Genomic DNA, 17,093 nt, shown 5'->3' on the forward strand with positions numbered 1-17,093 from the left:
AATTAATTAATATATGCTTTGTGCTTCTCTTAAGTTGGCTAGAAAACTGCCAAATAGGGTGTGAAAAAGTTGGATAACTTGGATACCCTTTTAAAGAGGAAATTTGGGTTTTGGTTTGATTTGGAGGATGTAATGCCTGGAGTGTATTATAATGGTAATTGGGTAATCTACTTTTAAGGGGGAGTGCTATGCTATCACTGCTAACATAAGTGCATAGTATTGATTTTTGCACGTTGAAACTTGAAACTTTGATTAGCTTGTGCTACTGAAATAGGGGCGTTTGGTACAGGAGAAATTTTTTTTTATCCGAGAATCTCGATTTTCAAAAATATGATTTTTACATTCAGTTTATAATAATATTCAAAAATTTAAAATTTAAAAAAATTCAGTTTCCCAAGAATTCAAGAAAATACTTCGTACCAAATGACCTTGAGAGCATTTGAATGATAATGGATTTTGGTAGGCTTGGCCCACTTTATCTTCATCATGACATTGGCAGTAGGTGACCCACCATAGGAGAGTTTTCATGATGTAACACAAAAAAAGATTGGAATTGCTCTGACCATTGATCAGACCTAAGAGAAAGAGAAGAAAGGGACAGCCATTTGGGAGTTTTTGATCATTGAAGAAGACCAAGACACTGCATTTGCGTTAGGTATGTATGTTTCTTTCTTACTCTCTCGTTGCTCCTCTTCCTTCTAGTCCTTCATAAAGACAAAAAAAAGAAAATAATAATAAAATTAGGAGAAGGTTATACTTATAACTTTTTTTTTTACAATCTTTTATAATTATATCTTATCACCGTTAATTTCCGTCAATCAACAATTGTCATTTATTGTGAATTAATAATTAATTAATGAATTTAATGTTTAATTTGCTAAAATAATAACCGTTGATTAGCAGAAATCAATAATAATAAGATATGGTTGTAAGAAGTTGTAAAAGAAAAAATTGTAAGTATAACTTTACTCGATTAATTTTAAGTGCAGTAATCATCGGCAAAACACATGTCAAAGATCAGTGGTTGGAATCTCTGACAATTTCTTGTTTAAAAGATTGTGCTGGTTAATCCCTGGCAAAACTTTATTAGCGATTATAGAATCTATGATAATCCGTGTGACTTTGATGTTCCGTTTTTTTAAGGGATTATTATTTTTTTTTTATGATTGAGACATAAAAATGAATGGATCCCATCGTTATTTTCTCTTTTATTTCTTTATACTTTCTCTTTCATTGATTTATATCTCAGTGACAAAAAAAAAAGTTATCACTAAAGTAGAAATGATAATCCCTTTCTTTAATATTATTCTTTTATGCTTTTCTTGCTTCTACTGAATAATGTGGACCCAGGAACTCAATGGGGAGGCCCAACCCAATACCAATAATTGGGCCCATATATGATGCTTTCTTTGCTTGAATGCTTCGGTTTGGGTTATTCATTTCTTCGTCTGCACAAAAGTGGCGGTTTGACTTTTATAAAACAACTATTTTGTTGTTGCTTAATATGAAGTATGAACAACTATTTTGCAAATAAATTTCATGGCATCTATGATGTAAATAAAGGGAATATAGGTTTTCATGTTACATAAAATAATTGGAATATAATTTTTTATGTTGTATGAGATAAATTATTTTATGTAATATATATAAAAGTAAGTGAGACTCACTAATGAAAAAAAAAGGAAAAAAAATAAGTGGGTTTCAGTTATTTTTGTGTATGAGATACAATTATCTCATGTAATATGAAAGAATATATTCCCAATTACAACGAATAACTTGATAGGAGTGGGGAGTTGTTCTTCAATAGTTGTCCCAATGAAGAATTTGTTTTCTTAAACTTTACTGCAACTTATATTACCGTTCTACTCTCCCAACAGCCATGGTTCATGGCAATTTAAGGCACTTAAAATATGTGTCAGTGAAAAATATTTATGGTACTATTGCTGTACCATTCATTCAGTGCATTTATCCAATAAAAAAATGAGAAATGATTGTCAAGGAGAGAAAAATATTTTTTTTATTCAAATATCACTTGTTGAATGACAGATGTAGTTACTACATATGTATAAAAGATGGTGTCATGTTAGTGAGATGTTTTAGTAGCGTAGAAACTTATAAAAGTATTCATTTCATAAATAACATAGAATCCTGCAATGGTCTCATGTTATGGGTTCCACATTTTTTAGAAGACAACAAATCAAAATAATCTTGATTTAAATATAAAAGAATCTCTTCATTAAGAATTTTAATCCCTACTCAAATTTGTGATCTTCAGGTAAATATCTTTTATAAATAAAGGGTTAAATTTCGTAGATATAAAATTACTTCTGAACTCCATTCCTTGCCCTTCAATCAGTGTTGTTAAACTTGATTCGGGCATCGACTCGATTGGAGTATTGAGTCACTGGCCGGATCGGTGGGTTACTGGACCGGTTGACTCGGACATATATAGATTTATAAAAATATATATAAATATGAACATATAAATTCAATTATATTCTCCATATCTAAAATGAATTAAACAAGGTTCACTAAATAAGCTAAAACACATGAAACATAAATAAATAAAAATGCACGCTATTACTATGTCAATTTAAATTACAACTCAGAATCCTCATAAACATACCTCTCAATGACATTGAACTCATATTTTTCAAATTCAACTACATTAAATTGGCATATGTCACATTCTCTAATTTATTATTTTGCAAATTGCTTCAGTATTGGAAACTAAAATTTGAGGTCATTGTAGAAGAGTATAGTAGCAAATAAAATTACAAAAAGTTTTTAAAATGAGTTCTACATTTTTTTATGATAAGATGAAATAGTTTTGGTTTTTTTTTTAAATGCATGACCTGACCGGGTCACCGATTTTGATCGAGTTTGGCCAGTTTTGTCCAAATTTTGACCGGGTTGATACATGACTGGTCCAATGCTTGACCCGAACCGATCTGATGAACGATTCATTAGATTCCGGATCAACCGGGTCGGGTCGGAGTGCCTTCAATCACCAAAGCAAACATACAAAATTCTACATTAATCACGGTTTTTTTGGATCGAAGAAATTCATTAATTCCAACCTTGCTTTGTGTTTCAAATATGGGTTCGCTTTTTCTGGAGTTACAACAGATAAGTTATTTGCAGTAAGTCCAATACGACGTTATTTTGGTGCGAAAATCATAGTGTTTTTATAATTTTAATTTATTTCAGGATTATTATAGTCTTTATAATTATAATTTTTTAATATTTCAATCCTAAAATGACGTCGTTTTGGGAGTAAATACAAATAACTTATCTGCACTAAGTGCAGAAATCTTTGTTGTTCAAATATTCGCTTTGGCCTAGTGTTGGACCAAACCATCCACATCCGAGAATATTATGTTTATCAATTTTACAAACGTGTTAAATTATTCAATCTTTGATGTAAAAAAATTAAAATAATAATAATTCAATCTTAAACCGATCGTAGTACTGAGATTGGAGAATTTATATGAGAAAATGCTTGCCAAAACTGAAATTGAATTAGATTGGTGGAGCATAGTTCTATTAAGCTTCTTGAGTTTTCAACTTTGTATTGACGTTGCTCAAGAATCATATACCACGTCAATCGTGACTAAGGTGAATATCATATTCTGTACACTAGTCAAAAAATAATAAAAATATTTTTCTTTAAGATTGAACAACAAAATTTAAAAAAGGACAAACTCAAAATATATCTACAAGTCCTTTCAAAGTTAAGGTATCACCAGTTTTTATCATTAAATTAGTTTAATATTACTTTTTATTTTTAAGAGGTTAATTTAATAATTTTTTTTGATAAACTTATAAAATGACTTGTTAATCTTTAGAGAAGCTATTTAACACATTACTCAAAATAATTAAAAATACCATCAGACTAATTATCCAATCTTAAAAATTTGAACCGTATTTAGCCCACCCCCTAATTTTGACTCATTTCATCATGTCCCATGAGTGGACTATACAATTCAAAGCCCATCACCCGCACCAACCCAATAAAAAGGATGGAAAATGAAGAATAAACTCTTATCTTGGTTTACAAATTCACAAAAGAAAGGAAATTTTGATTTAGATAAATAAAAAAGTGTTTGATATTTCTTATGTTACAAAAAATAAAATTATTTTTTACACATATATAAAAATATGTGGGATTCATATTCATGTGAAAATAATAAATAAAAAAATATGAATCTCACACACTTTTATATATATGTAAGAAATAATTTTATCTTTTATAACATAAGAGATATTAAACTCAATAAAAAAATATGATTTTATCTTTCTTTAAAAAATTAATATAATATACTTTTTTCACAATTTTGTTAAAAAAATTTAAATTTTTTTGGCTTAGCTTGATAACTGTTTTCAAAAATAATTTTTTTTGTTTTCATAACAAAAAAACTTGTTAGGTAAGGCTGTGTTTTATAAAAAAAATAAAATAAAATAAAAAACTATAACTATTTTTTTTTAGAATCAAATTTAAAGAATATGTCTGAGTTTGTTTTAATTTTTAACTTTCAAAAAAAAAAATATAAAAAATAATTATTTCTATTACTATTCTATAAAACAGTTTTAAAATAAAAACACTACAATACAATCAAAGCTACCCTTTATCTCTTTAACTAAACTTTCAAAGGAAATTTCACCCAAAAAAAAAAAAAAAACTTTCAAAGGAAAAGGTGTATGTCTTTTTTAAAATATAAATTTAGATCTTTTTAATATACAAATGGTCCACACCTTTATTTTTTTAACAAATTAAGTTATTTATTCTTTTAAATCACCTCAATTTAAGAAAACTTAGAAAAAAAAATGTTTAAGGAAAGATTTGAAGAGATTTATGAAAAATTTCATTTCATTTGTCTCTTTTTATAAGATTTCTAAATAAGAATAAGACATTCATGAACATAATAACCCAATTACCCAATGCAGCCACCGAAGAGTGTGTTTGGTGAAGGCTTTCAGTGTCAGTGAAACAGAGAATAAGGACGAGGAGGAGAAGAAGAAGGATCTTGAGGTAAGAAAGCACCTACTACGCCCTCTAATTCGATGTCACTTCTGCTTATTTAATTGTGCGTATTTGGGTGATGTGTACATAACCTGTTCGATGAAATGCCTTAACAAGACTTTATTTGTAGTTTGGAGTGTGAATGGGGGTAGAATATGGTTGATTCGCTGCCTTTGTTTTTATGGGGTAAATCGAATATGTTTAGGCTATTTATTGGCACAATTAAATATACCCTATCCGTCTACAAGGTGCAGTGGGATTTGGTTTCCGTAATTTATTATTCATAAATAGACTCCTGAATGGGGCTTTGTTTTCACAAACTGGGTTTCAAATTTTTGAAGAAAATTTTAATTTTTTTTTTTCCTGACTTAATGAAGTTGATGGTGACTCTCTCAAATTTTGTTTTTAAGTTTATTGGAGTATGATTACTGATGTATATTGTAGTTTACTTTGAGTAGCCTATTCTGTTAGTATGCTTTGTGTAGCTGATGATGCCAGCTGTGCCATTAGTTTAGTTAGTTCAATCTGTTAGTGTTTTTTAGTGCAGTTACAGATAGTTGTAACTGCTCTCCTATGAAATTTATAGAAGAAGCCTTGTAATCTTTGTGTATATAATTTTTCAGTGATATTCAGAACTATACACATAATCAATAATATCTTTCAAAGAAATACTTTCTCTCGGATTCTCTCTCGTTTCTTTCTCTCTTCCCTTACTTTGCTTTGATTCTTATATGGTATCAGAGCTCCGATTGGGGCCCTTATCCATATCTTGCTCTTCCCATGGCTTCCACAGACCCAAAACCTCCCCTAATTTTCAGCACTCAACTTCCAGAAAACTTTCCATCAAGAATTTTCTACTATGGAAGCAGTGTATTGAACCACCGAGCATAGCTCTTCAGCTTGAAAGGTTTCTTGTTAATGTTCAAATTCCTCTGAGATTCCAATCCGAAGATGATCAAGCTGCAGAGATAATCAACCCAGCTTCTGTGACAGCACAGATATGATGCTTCTCATGTGGCTTCAGTCTACAATGTCTGAAGAGATAGGTATGAAGATCCTTGGTGTCCACCAGTCTTATCAGGCATGGGAGAAGATCCGTCTCCATTTTAGCTATGACACGAAAGCCAAAGCTATCCAAGTTTGTTCAGAACCAAGAAATATCGAGAAAGGAGGTAAGAACATTAAGGAATATCTCCTTCGTGTAAAAGCTCTGGCTAGCACACTAATAGAAATCGGTGATCCAACCTCAGAAGTTGAACAAATCGAAATGGTGCTTGAAGGATTGCCTGAAGTGTATGCACCGTTTATCTTTATCACCTACTTCCGTGGACGAGAGAATGTGACCAGCATTGAGGATCTCGAGTTCCAGCTCCTAGCTTAGGAGACAGTGATTGCTAAGTATCAAACCAATAGTATTTCACATTCTGTGAATCTCACTCATCAAAATCAAATTCCTCTGTTTGCCCCTGTTTCATGTACAGCACAACTGGGGACTTTAAAACAAATCCCCGATTTGTATTATAGAGACCAGAGCTAATCCAAAACTTTTTTGTGACCTTCGTTAATTCTAAGAGTGTACTGGTAGTCACAATTATGTAGAAAAGCAAAATATTCTGTGAACCATGTATGAGAATACATATTACATTTGGCAAACTCTCCACCCTGTCTTTCCTTTTATGATTTTTTCCTTCTTTCCCTTGGTGGTAATAGAATAAAGCTGAATTGTAAAAATGGGAGTAGAAGAATAAAAGTTAGTGAACTTGTCTCCTGGACCAAGCAAATAAACACACACACACACACACACTCGCACTCACTACTCACACCCTATCTCACATACAAAGAAACACTTACAGTGCCAGACAGTTGCTTTGAATTATTAAACAGGAAAAAAATGCATATATTAACGTGCATGAACATGGAATACAGATGTGTCCGAGGCACACAGAATGAAAATCCTGATGAAGACAATATTAACAAATTTTGTCAAATGTTTGTTAAAAACCACATGAATTTTAAGAATCCAATGGCCCAATGCACTAATCACGACATATATGTAGCTGCTAATGATATGATGATCTCTCTCTTTCTAAGTTGGCAAGCAAAAAGGTCTGATTAATAGGATGTCAAACTTTTCCATTTGAAGTTGTTGGGAGGAGGACAAATGGAGGTGGTGGGAACTGAGAATGCCTTGGGGGATGTTATTAATTGTAGTGCATATCATTGTTAATTATTAATTAAATAGTTAATATATGCTTTGTGCTTCTCTAAGTTGGCTAGCAAACTGTCACATAGGGTGTGAAAAGTTGGATAACTTGGATACCCTTTTAAAGAGGAAATTTGGGTTTTGGTTTGATATGGAGAATGTAATGCCTGGTGCGTTACATAAATGGAGTGTATTATAATGGTAATTGTGTAATGTATTTTAAGGAGAGTACTTCCACTGCTAACATAAGTACATAATATTGATTTGGATGTTGAAACTCGAAACTTCAAATTTACTTTGATTAGCTTTTGGGTTCTGAAAAACCGTAAGAGCGTTTCAATAATAATGGATTGCTCCCACTTTTTCTTCATCATGACATCGGTAGTAAGCGACCCACCATAAGAGAGTTTTCATGCTGTATCAAAATAAAGATTGGAATTGCTCTGACCACTGATCAGATCTCAAAGAAGAATGGAGGGAATGAGAAGAAAGGGACAGCCATAAGGGAGTTTTTGATCATTGAGGAAGACCAAGACACTCATTTGCGTTAGTTACTCATATCGTGTGGGGGCAAAGGTGACTACTGAAACTTTTTCGATGACTTGATAGTGTTGGCTGTCATTTAAGTACACTGTTTGATGCTTTTTTGAGTTCATTGTGCTCACAATTAAGCATTTATATACTGATTGTGTGTGTGTTTGCAATGATTAGCCATCTTGTTTTGGATGCTGAAATGAACTCTGGATGTATGTTTTAATTGCTGTTTTGCTTTATTTTGGTTTAATCCTGCTTTTTCATTTCATACCGAGATGATTTAGGCTGTGTCTGAGTGTACTAGAGACTAGGGAAGAAGGTTATGTATCAAGTATCCTTGGTATGGGAATTACGATTTCTAAAATGTGGTTATTGTTTTTTGGTGAATTGACTGCCAGTGCTGAATCTTTTTATAATCGCCATCCTTGTTTGAGTTTTGTTCCTTATCCATCCGTTAGCCTTGGATTTGTAGAAACTCTGAAGCTGCCTTTTGTTCTCTTATTTTGATGTGGATAGGTCTGAGTTAGATGTGTCTGTCTTTGCATTTGACGTGTAATATGCTCGGTTGAGAAAGGCTTTGATAAGTGCCTGCCTTTTTTTTGTTTAGGAGTTTTTTTGTATCCTGCACGTGACAAAAGCACATTTTTTTAAAAGTTAATGTAGCGGTTCTGTTACATGGGCCTTTGCTTTTGTTCTTTTTTGCTTGTGGACAGCAGATTACTTGCTTCCCCTTTTTATTTACATTATGTACTTTGCTTATTTTGCCTCAGTCTCTCTCTTATCGAGAAAGAGTGGAACAAAATTTGCCGGGATATTTTCTATCCCTCAACTAGACAGTACAACCAATTCATTGTTTGTTACATAGGAAAACAAGAACATGTTTGGTTATTTCCACTGCATCATTTTCATTGTGATGCCATCATACCTTCCTCCATATTAGCTGTCTGTTTGTGAGTCCTTATCACTTGCTAGACATAGCAGTTGGAACTCACAAACATTGAACCTAGAACTTTTGATATGAAGGTGGTTTTATTAGGAAAGCGGGGATTTTCTGTCAAGTTAAGCGTGCACAGGGATGTCTTGACAGAAAGATTTGTTTCTTGTCTGACAAACTTTCTGAGAAATCAGGTTAGTCATGTCTCCAAATCGATGATTGTGAGGATGTTGAAATATATGTTGAAACTGTTGGTCTGATGTATTTCAAGGAAATGAAGCAATGCTGACGAGCAAGGAGGTAGACAACCAAGGAAAGAGGTTCAGCATCTGCAAGGACAAGTTAAAGGACAGAAAAAATAATTTAATAATTATATGAATAAAGTAGAGTGGTTCCCTCCCCCAAATTGGAAGGAAAGAAAAATAAAGGCATTGGATGGAATAAATTCCATCCTATTTTAAACAAGCCAAATAATTGCAACTAATACCATTTCATTCCATTCCATCCTTTTCCATCAATCCAAATGTAAGCTACATGACTTTGAATTTCCCATTGCATTTATGGAATGTAAGTGTAAACTTTGGTTTAGTTCCATCGTTTTGATAATGGGGTAAAATAAATAATTTCAAGCTAATTATTATTTATACAACTAGCTACAGGTGCGTTTTGGGGCAGATTTATTAGGGGTACTTTGAGAATTGAGATTTAGATTTCACCTTTCCTTATGCCCTTACTAGGTTTCAAATTCCTGTTTTGTAAGGAAAAGATATATTGTCTGTCATTTTTTCTTGTGCAATAAACTATTAATGATGACTCACTTTTTAAAATTTGTCCTTGCCTACAATTTCGGTTGTGAAAAAAAGTGTTGGTTTAAGTTATAGGGAACTTACATGTGTATTTTTGTAGGAATATACACAGAAAACAAACTTTATGTTTCTAGACCTCATGTCCATTCTAAATACATATTTTACCCTAACTTTTAAAGCATTTTCTGTCTCAATTTTCTTGTTGGGTTTCTAACTCAGCATGGACAATTGAGGTGTGTTTGTCTCTGTTTGGAGCAGTTGAGAGTGCTCCAGATTAATGAAGTACTGACAATTATGAAGCTGCAATTTTGATTGAAGCTGGGTTTCCGGATTGTAATTTCATCACTGATGGGTTACAGATGCATTCAGTGCGGCTTTCCCATCAAAAGACTTTACATTCAGTACTCTCCAGGCAACATTCGCTTGATGAAATGCGTAAGCCTTTTTTAAAAATATAAAATAAAACTAAATTCATGATCATTCATTTCATTTTGTCTTAAATTTCCGAATTAGATGATTTGAGTTTCAGACCCTTTTATGTTGTAGGAGAATTGCAAGGAAGTGGCAGACGAATACATAGAATGTGAAATCATGGTGCCTAGAGCCTCCTTATGCCACTGATTTAAAAGTTGAAACCCTTTGGTTTTTTTATAACTCCCCTGTTTTCCCCTTCCCTTTTGCAGATTCTTGTAATTGATTTAATACTTCACAAGCCCAAGGCCTATAGACATCTCCTTCACAATGTCATCAATCAAGAAACCTTGAAGTTTCAGGTATATATGAGTTCCTCCATGGTTCCTCCTGCACTATCATATTGTATAATTACTTGTGTGAGTGTTGTCATTTTTATGTATCTTTACTGAATACTAAATTGTTTTTATAGTTTTGATTATTGCAATTGTCACCTTTTAAAAAATTTTGGCAACCTCGTAATTTTAGCTGGCATCATTGGTGACAGTTGGGTTGTTTGATGATAATAAACTGTTGTTGTTATCTGTAGTTGTTTGCTGTTATATTGTTGTCTGATAATAACAAGCATGAATCATTTTGAAATTTGAACCGGATGATTAGTATCTCCAATTGGATTTAAATTATTGTTATCGAGGAATCCTAACCTTTATATGAAAAATATCTATTGAGATATATAGTTCCACATTGGTTGTATGTGCAACTAATGTGGCCTTTATAAGGCCTTGGACACTCCCACCCTTAGAGCTAGCTTTTGGGGTGGTGTATCCCAAGGTTCTTTACATGGTATCAGAGCCTCGCCGCCCCCCACTTTCTCTTGTGGAGTTTCTTAGCACAGGTAGGCTGAGCCTGTTGCATTGTCCACGCTTCAAGCCCAATGGGCTCTCGTGTGAGGGGGCGTGTTGAGATATATAGTCCCACATTGGTTGTATGTGCAACTAATATGGCCTTTATAAGGCCTTGGGTACTCTCACCCTTAGAGCTAGCTTTTGGGGTGGTGTATCCCAAGGTTCTTTACAATATCTCATCAATTTGGATCTTTAAATAAACAAATTGATTTATTGTAATATAATCTTACTTCTAAGGTACTTGTTTTGTCCTTATAATCTAGTAGAACTTCTTGAATAATATGCTTGGTTCTTTGTGAGAGAATGCATTTTCTAAACAAATATTCACAGAAAATTACCTCAATAGCATATTACTTGCTAATATAATTCATTTTAACTTAAGGAATATATAGTGCTCAGGATGGATTAGAATTCTGGAGGGTCAGACCCATTTTTCTTTCTATGTTTCAGATGGTTCTTTTTAGTCCCTTTCCCCTTTATCGCTCTTTATTCTTTCTTTACCACTCCTTTTTTTTGTCTTTTATTTTATTTTATTTCTTTCCTTCTTTACTTTTATTTATTTTTTCTCTTAATCTTTCTTCTCTTATGTATTTATTTATATATTTTCTTTTTCTTTTTCTGTATTTTTTATCTCTCTATTTTTTTTTTTTTTTACTTTCTTATTATTTTTTTTCTCCCAACTAGTTTGGGATAAAGGTGTTGTTGATGTTGAAGTTGAATATATAGTGCTCAGAATAATGAGATCCAATTTATCTAGGGTGAAGTTCAAAATTCACTTTTGTGCTTATCTTTTAAATGATTTATCCCCTACTCTATTTTTTGTCACTTACTTTTCCTATGATTTTTTTGGGTCTAATTCAACCTAGCCGTTATTTAAAATTGTATAAATTATTCATTTTTCCCAAGTGAACAATAAACAAAGTGTGAGATCCTCCTTCACTCCTCGAATATGTCTCGTTTTCAAACACCAAACATTTATTTCATTGTTTAGAAAGATGATCAAATAGGGCAAAGAGTTTGTGGGATTACTGGCAGAACCGATCAATGGTGAAATGTAGCATTTAACCCATAAGTTAAGAGGTTGTTTGAGCGACAAAGAGGCATTAGTTAGAGCCTTCTCAGCACCGGATCGACCCTTGCAAGATTACCTCTCCAAGTCTTGTGCTCCAATTCAAAAAATAAACAAATCAACATATGCACCTTGATGAGAGGAACAAAGTTCTCCAAAGGACAGAGACAAGATTTGCTGTCCAAGACATAGATTCAACCTAAAAAGCCATACCCACTGAAACCCTAGAGAAAGGAACTTTGGAGAGAGAACAGAGAGATGAGAGAGAGGTTTCAGATAGCAGCCAAACGATGGGGCTCACAAAGGGTAAAAGATCTCATCACTGGCCCAAAGCAAAACTAAAGTATGTTTAGGAAATACAAATAACATTTTTAATAATAAACCTAAGGGCAAACTTAAATTACTCAGCCACCTACCATTTCTGACCCAAATAACTATCAATGGGTAAGGGGACACACTTTAAAAAAATGTCTAATTCCTGCTTGAATTCAACTCATCCGCTTTTATTTGCTATATATTTAAATGGGATAAATTAATGAAATTGAAACAGACTAGTAATAAAGCAAGAAAGTGTTAAAAAGGAAAAGATTCTCTGCGTACTATCCAAAAATGCATGTTAATATGTGGATACATTGTCTTTTTCATTTTGATTAAAAAAAGCCAATGTGTACATAATTAAAGTTTTCCGAAATACTTACCAGCATTCCCTGTCGACCACACAAGCAAATTCGAAATCAATTTCTCACCTTAGATCCACATATCTTTAATTCCATGAAGGACACTTTGTCTTTGTCGCCCAAACAACCTTTTAATTTGTGAGCCAAATGTGATGCTGTACAATCGATCAAGCAATCCCATGAAGTTTGGTGTTTGGAAATGAGGCATAGTTGAGTAGTGAAAGAGAATCTCACTCCTCGTTTATTGGGGAAAAATGGACAGTTTGTGCAATTTCAAACGGTGTTCAAGTCCACTTTTACGAAAAAAAACCAAAGGACAGATAAGTGATAAGAAATAAAGATTAGGAGGGTAAGTGATTTTATAGTAACCACGAGGTTTTTCAACTTTACCCATTTATCTACTCAATGTTTTACTTGTACTTCATACTTGTTTAATCATTCACCTTTTCCAACACTAACAAGTTGCTCATACTTTTTGATAACTTTGCAGGGACTACTCTGGAAATTGGCTGTCATTTTTCTTCTTTTTGAAGCTTGTATCCATTCTTGTATGGATATTATTCTTTTCCTTGCTTTAGGAACAGAAAGTTTTAAATTCTAGTTTTTGGTTAATTATATATGAGGTACGAGGACCTTACATCTTCTTAAAGACAAGTTTTTTATCTTGGAAAGCAGCAAGGGAAAATTGGGTTCATTAATGAACTACTCTTCATTGGTTTCAACATGTTGGAAGGTTCATATAACTATAAATATTTAAGTCACCCTTTTACTCAAATCACTTGGTTTGGAATTGTATGCTAATTCTGATGAATGTTTTGTGGTTTTCATTGGCAGATGCTGATGGATGTCTTCTTTGGGAACTTTATATTTCTTTTAACTTTCTTCTTTATGGTCAAGATTTTTCTCCATACTTCAATCAGCGTCTCCAGGTATATACTTCTGATTTATTTGTCATACCATATTTGGAATGAAGAAAGGAACAATTTGTTAGCATACTTTCCATTTAATTATGTAGAAAAAAAGAAAGATTTGTTTGTTACTTTAGCATTTTGAAGAAAGATTGAGTAACAAAATTGTCCATTAGGAATCTCATGAATCTAAAAAAGGAATCAAAGAAGAATTTTGATAGGAACTCAGAATTAGAGCAGAATATAGGGAGACCAAGCTCCTTACAAGATGAGGTAGCCCTCTCTGTTAAGACTGAAAATGCAGAAAGATAACAATGGAATTCTGCAGATAACAAGGGAGATCAGCTACAATCGGTTACAATAGTGCAATGGGACCCCAGTGCAATTATAGATGCACTGACACTGTTTCTTGGCCAAAAATGCCAAAGAAAACAGAGCAGTGGGGGAGAAAGGAGGCACTCACCTGTTTGTGTTTTACCAGGAGGAGCCAAGGCAGTTTAGGGACCGGAATGGTGGGGTTGGGACGAATTACAAAAGCGTGAGACTGTCACATGCCTTGTTGGTCATTGGTACATATAGTGGCAATTCTTCAGCTTCAAGCATAACTTGGTGAATGTGCTTCAAGCAATGGTACCTGGTGGAAGTTTCTCTCACTTGTTACGGGATCCTGACCCACTCCATCTTGAGGACAGGATGAATCTTGTGGAGGGTGGAGTATTGACTGGCCCTTATAACTGAGGTACATGCTACAAGGAGGGAATGAAAAGTGAAAGGATAAACACATTGGTGAGGAGGACAGAGTAGGAAATGAAGGAAATATTCATGTTGTTAAGTCTGCTGTATAACCGAATGCTGAGCTGACAAGGAATAGTAAGGGGTGGGAATTGAGGAAAAAGGAAATGGTTTGGGGTAGGAGTTCAGTGCATCTACAGTACTCTAGATTTATAATTTATTTTCTGCATTTTCTGTTCTTGTAATGAACTAGTCTCTGTTGTTTTTATCAGTAAAAATTCAGTTCATATCAATTTTTGTTCTGTTTTAATTATATTTAAGTATAGAACAGGATATGATGAGGAGAATTGCTTCTTGAGTCTTGTGTGTCACAAATATGAGTTATGGAAATATTGGTAAGTAGTGAATAGACCGATTTGTAGTCATGGTTGAGATGATAATTTCAATCTGATAATCATGTAGTTCCGATGCACAAGTGTGAAATAGAAAAGATGGTGTAGTAATTTGCACCAAAAGGTTCATAGAATGCTATCAAATTTTAGCTTTTAAACCTTGTAAATAAAGGGATAGAAAAAGACAAAGTATGATAGAGTATGGTACTATTTCTTCCAATTTTAACTTTATGGAAGCATTAATAAGTTGTTTTTAATTAATTAATATTTCTGTCCATATCAATTTGGTGTTTCTAGACCATCAAGATCACTTGAGCTTAAATGTATTCATCTATGTAGGTGCATTGACCTTTTGCTTGTACTCATGATTTCGGGTTACTTCAAGATTTTTCTTGTTGCCATGATGGTAATGTCTGCTATTCCGGTGACTGTCTATGATGTGTTATTAAATGTAATATATTATTTATGTCTTTAACTTTCAAGTATGTATCCTATAGGTCTGGGAATTTCCATCTTCTGTCATCTTCATCATTGAATTATTTTGTTTATCATCTAATGCAGTGGCATTGAAAGGTTAGTAATCATGTTACCGAATTCTTGGAGAAATGTGTAATTTTACTCATTTAAAATGCAAGCATAACACACCCTTTTGATGCTACATGATAATTTGGCTTTAGCAGTTCTCAAATTCACAGAAAACTCAGTATCATGCATGATGTCCTTCAACTTTGTATATTCCATCCCCAACTTTTCTATAAGCCATTTTTCTGTTGAGTTCTTTCACATATATGGTTGTGTGTGTATGTATGTGTATGTGTTTTAGTTTGAATAGCCAGTGGTTGTAATGAACTTAACATGAACTGCAATATGTGCGTGCGTGTCTCATATATGATTTAAGTCGGTGAAGAGAATAAAAAAGAAACGAAAGTATTATTTGAGTGATTCATCTAACATGGGATTTGATTTTATCATTAGTCCAACTATTATTCCTGTCGATTGATTGCATATACTAGTACAAATGTAGCTTTATCATGGAAAGAAATAATTTCCTTTTTTATGTCTATGATCTGAATGTATGTCTACATGCTCAAAATTACATTTGCTTTTTTCTTTTCTTTTTTTTATAAAAAAAGAGCTAGCATTTACTTAGTTTCATTTTGTCACTATTATGGAAAATTATCTCTAGGATAGCTTCTTGTGTTTTAATAATGTCCACCAATCCACCATGCTTGCTTGCCGTTGAACACTACTGAAGGTTTTTTTTTTTTCAACCAGTAACGACTGAGTCAACTATGCGTTCATGTGTTTGGACCTGCTTCAGTGCATATGCTATAAAGTTCTTTGTCCCTCGGGTGCTGGAGCTCATATTGTTGGGGCAATTAACGCAAGGCTAGAGTCAAATTCCATGCACATTGTCTTTAAAGCCAGCATGATTTAGTTTTTGAATTGTCATGCTAATGTATTAGTTGGTAAATTGTTGGCGATAAAGTGTTTCTCAATTGTATGCATGCACCTTGACATTTTTTATTTGAAGCTTAGATTTTATTGGTGTGCTCCTTGGCATTCTTTTTATGATGCTTATTTATATGCAGATGAAGATTATCGTATTCGTTTGCACTGCGTAGCCCTTAAATGATCGTTCATTTCTTTTGACACCTTTTCCTCTTTTGTCCACAGAGGAGCATTCAGCGTTATCAAAAGCAGCATTTTACTTTAAAATCTTAAGGGGATACTTAAGGTAGAATGGACAAAATTTTCATTAACTTTATTTATTTATTAAAGATATTCCAATTGGTTTATTGTTTCGCGTGACTAGTCCGATTTGGGGCGGGTCCCAGGATTATGTCAGGTCGGTCCAGGGAGGAGCCCGTGGCGGAGGACCACCACCAATGAGTTAGGGCTACACCACCATATCAAGTGGATTTGATACCATATCTCAATCCAAAACCTTAAGACATTAGGTTCATGGGTCATCCACTTATATCCACTTCACTTAGCTCATTATCAACCAATGTGAGATTCATCACACTTAAATACTTCAACAATCTTTCATTCAAATGTGAAACCCAACATTGATATGTTCTCCCTCAACCGAGTACTTCAAGGCCCAGGTACACAACCTGCCTTCTAGTCAAACACTCGGCTAGTCGGAGCCAAACTCGGCTCCGATACCACTGTCATGTCCAAGGAGGAGCCCGTGGTGGGGGATCACCACCAATGGGTTAAGGCTACACCACTATATCAAGTGGATCCGACATCATGTCTCAACCTAAAATCTTAAAGCATTGGATTCATGGGTTCATCCACTTCAGCTAGCTCATTACCAATCAATGTGTGGAATTCATTATACTTGAATACTCCAACAGATTAAGGCTTTAAACCCTTCCCAAAGACAGTACTGAGAGAGGATCAAACACATGCTCTCATCCTCATCTACTCTACTCAGTTTTCTAGCGTCAACTGAGCTATTATCTTTTGGTATCATTAACTTTATTTGAT

The 17,093-nt window shown here is 33.6% G+C and overlaps 1 protein-coding gene across 3 annotated transcripts; it reads left to right on the forward strand.

Annotated features, from left to right (window-relative positions):
• Positions 1–4,829: 4,829 nt before the first annotated feature.
• LOC133308210 (protein ARV 2-like) lies at positions 4,830–16,148 on the forward strand. 3 transcript variants are annotated; one of them, XM_061508818.1, is made up of 10 exons: positions 4,830–5,032; positions 9,720–9,935; positions 10,030–10,094; positions 10,184–10,273; positions 13,053–13,098; positions 13,213–13,295; positions 13,397–13,491; positions 14,934–15,000; positions 15,092–15,167; positions 15,870–16,148. In XM_061508818.1, exons 3-10 carry the CDS (start codon positions 10,092–10,094, stop codon positions 15,986–15,988), a joined length of 579 nt encoding a protein of 192 aa, XP_061364802.1. In that variant the 5' UTR covers positions 4,830–5,032; positions 9,720–9,935; positions 10,030–10,091; the 3' UTR covers positions 15,989–16,148. The 3 variants fall into 3 exon arrangements, with proteins under 3 accessions (XP_061364802.1, XP_061364800.1, XP_061364801.1); XM_061508816.1 differs by having other exon boundaries at positions 10,047–10,094; XM_061508817.1 differs by having other exon boundaries at positions 9,860–9,935; positions 10,047–10,094.
• The last annotated feature ends 945 nt before the right edge of the window (positions 16,149–17,093 follow it).

Source organism: Gastrolobium bilobum, unplaced genomic scaffold (genome assembly GCF_033153095.1).
Source record: "Gastrolobium bilobum isolate Gb01-03AN ecotype WA unplaced genomic scaffold, APGP_CSIRO_Gbil_v1 utg19582, whole genome shotgun sequence".
In the NCBI taxonomy this organism is placed as follows: Eukaryota; Viridiplantae; Streptophyta; class Magnoliopsida; order Fabales; family Fabaceae; genus Gastrolobium; species Gastrolobium bilobum.